At 41.5% G+C, this 2,326-nt stretch overlaps 1 protein-coding gene across 1 annotated transcript; it reads left to right on the plus strand.

The window, feature by feature from the left end:
* The first annotated feature begins 553 nt into the window (after positions 1 to 553).
* LOC130041830 (protein farnesyltransferase/geranylgeranyltransferase type-1 subunit alpha-like) lies at positions 554 to 1,877 on the plus strand. The gene is given in 2 exon segments (XM_056134100.1): positions 554 to 1,258; positions 1,260 to 1,877. Coding segments are annotated over 2 exon segments (1,107 nt in total). The 3' UTR covers positions 1,662 to 1,877.
* Positions 1,878 to 2,326: the final 449 nt, after the last annotated feature.

The raw sequence follows: 2,326 nt of genomic DNA on the forward strand, positions 1-2,326 counted from the left end.
AAATTATTAGGTCCTGCTCTGGGTTCAGGCTTGGGGATCAGGGTGGAAACATTCGAAAGATGGTGGTGAGAAGGTATAATAGTGGTGCAATTGGTGTTAAAATATTAAATGTAATAAATTATTTTGAGCAACTTTATAAAAATAAAATTAAATTAAAAATATAATTTAATTTAAAAAAGAAATAAATGAAATTCTGACTCTACTGAGAGGGTGGTAGTATGGCTCTCCAGGAATTATTGAGAATTAGAAAACTAGTGTAGACAAAGGAAAGGGGCAAGAAACCCAATAAATAGTAATAGGAAATTGCCCTGGTAGAAAAGCAGATCACAGACATGAACAGGCAGGGTATTGGAGATGTGGAAGCCCCAGAGGGTACCCAGCTTTGGGGAAGAATTTAGGGTCAGAGATTCGTGCATAGAGGATCTGACAAAAACAGTGTCTAATAGCAAAATTAGCCTGAATTGCCTCTAGCTTAGCTGTAATAAGTTTCATATCTGAAACTGAAGAATAAAAAAGGTCACAGGGGAAGGGGGCGTGGCGGGCCTGCCCTGGCATGGCAGCGGGCATCGGGGAGGCCGAGCAGGGTCAGCCATCGCCTCCGCCGCCGCAGCCACAGCCGCCGGACATGGCCGAGGCCGGGGGTGCAACGGCGGCCCCCGTGGACGACGGGTTTCTGGACCTGGACTCTCCCACCTACGTCCTGTACCGAGACAGAGCAGAATGGGCTGATATAGATCCCGTGCCGCAGAACGATGGCCCTAATCCAGAGGTCCAGATCATTTATAGTGAAAAATTGAGAGATGTTTATGATTATTTCCGAGCTGTTCTGCAGCGTGATGAAAGAAGTGAAAGTGCTTTTGAACTAACCAGAGATGCTATTGAGTTCAATGCAGCCAATTACAAGTTGTGGCATTTTCGGAGAGTTCTTCTAAAGTCACTCCAAAAGGATCTACATGAGGAAATGAATTACATTACTGCAATAATTGAGGAGCAACCCCAAAACTATGAAGTTTGGCATCATAGGCGTGTGTTAGTGGAGTGGCTAAAAGATCCATCCCAGGAGCTTGAATTTGTTGCTGACTTTCTAAACCAGGATGCAAAGAATTACCATGCCTGGCAACATCGACAGTGGATTATTCAGGAATTTAAACTTCGGGACAATGAGCTACAATATGTAGAGCAACTTCTCAAAGAGGATCTGAGAAATAACTCAGTCTGGAACCAAAGATACTTCATGATTTCTAACACCACTGGCTATAGTGAACAGCAGTGCTGTCTTGGAGAGAGAGGTGCAGTACACTCTGGAAATGATCAAACTAGTACCACATAATGAACATAATGAAAGTGCATGGAACTTTTTGAAAGGGATTTTGCAGGATCTTGGTCTTTCCAAATATCCCAATTTATTAAATCAGCTACTTGATTTACAACCAAGTCACAGTTCCCCCTACTTAATTGCCTTTCTTGTGGATATCTATGAAGACATGCTAGAGAACCAATGTGACAACAAGGAGAACGTTCTTGCTAAAGCCCTAGAGTTATGTGAAATTCTAGCAAAAGAAAAGGATACTATAAGAAAGGAATATTGGAGATATATTGGAAGATCTCTTCAAAGCAAACTCAGCACAGAAAACAAACCTCCAGCAAATGTTCAGCAATAACACCATCCAGAAGAATTTGATGGATGCTTTTACTTTTTTTTAAAAGACTCTAAAGTAAGAGTTTAAAACTAGGGTGGTCACTCCCTTTGTGGTATAAACATGAATCACAAAGGTAATTGCTTTCTCACAAGAACTAAGTTATGTTCTTTGGGTGTTGCTGCTGTTCAGACTAGTTCTAAGTAATTCAGTTTTTCAAAGCAACGTAGTTCAGGGGAGTGGGACCACGAGGGAGGAAGAAAATCAGAAAGATCACTGCAGTCTTACAAACATTTATTCTAATTCCTTAGCATTACCTTCTCCCCAAATGGTCCGTGCATTAGGGCTTAAGCAGTGATTGAAGGTAACGGGTATGGATGCGAGATTGTTTGATTCTGGGTTAAGCAAGCAGGAAATGCTTTTGATACATTAGAGCTGCGATGCTGCACTCACAGTATCTTGCTACCACTGTAACCAACTAATGTCAAAAAAATGATTTTGTAATAAAATTATAAGATGTATCTTTTTAAAAAAAAAAAGGTCACAGGAATATGGCATAAACTTGAGTGCTGACCACAAGCACAGGGCACAGCATCACAGAACACTGGGAGTCAGGAGGCTGATTGGATTCTACCTAAGTTAGAACTAACTCACCCATACCCTTCCACCACCCTTCCATCATTGAGGGA

Source organism: Sorex fumeus, unplaced genomic scaffold (assembly GCF_029834395.1).
Source record: "Sorex fumeus unplaced genomic scaffold, SorFum_2.1 ptg000098l, whole genome shotgun sequence".
In the NCBI taxonomy this organism is placed as follows: Eukaryota; Metazoa; Chordata; class Mammalia; order Eulipotyphla; family Soricidae; genus Sorex; species Sorex fumeus.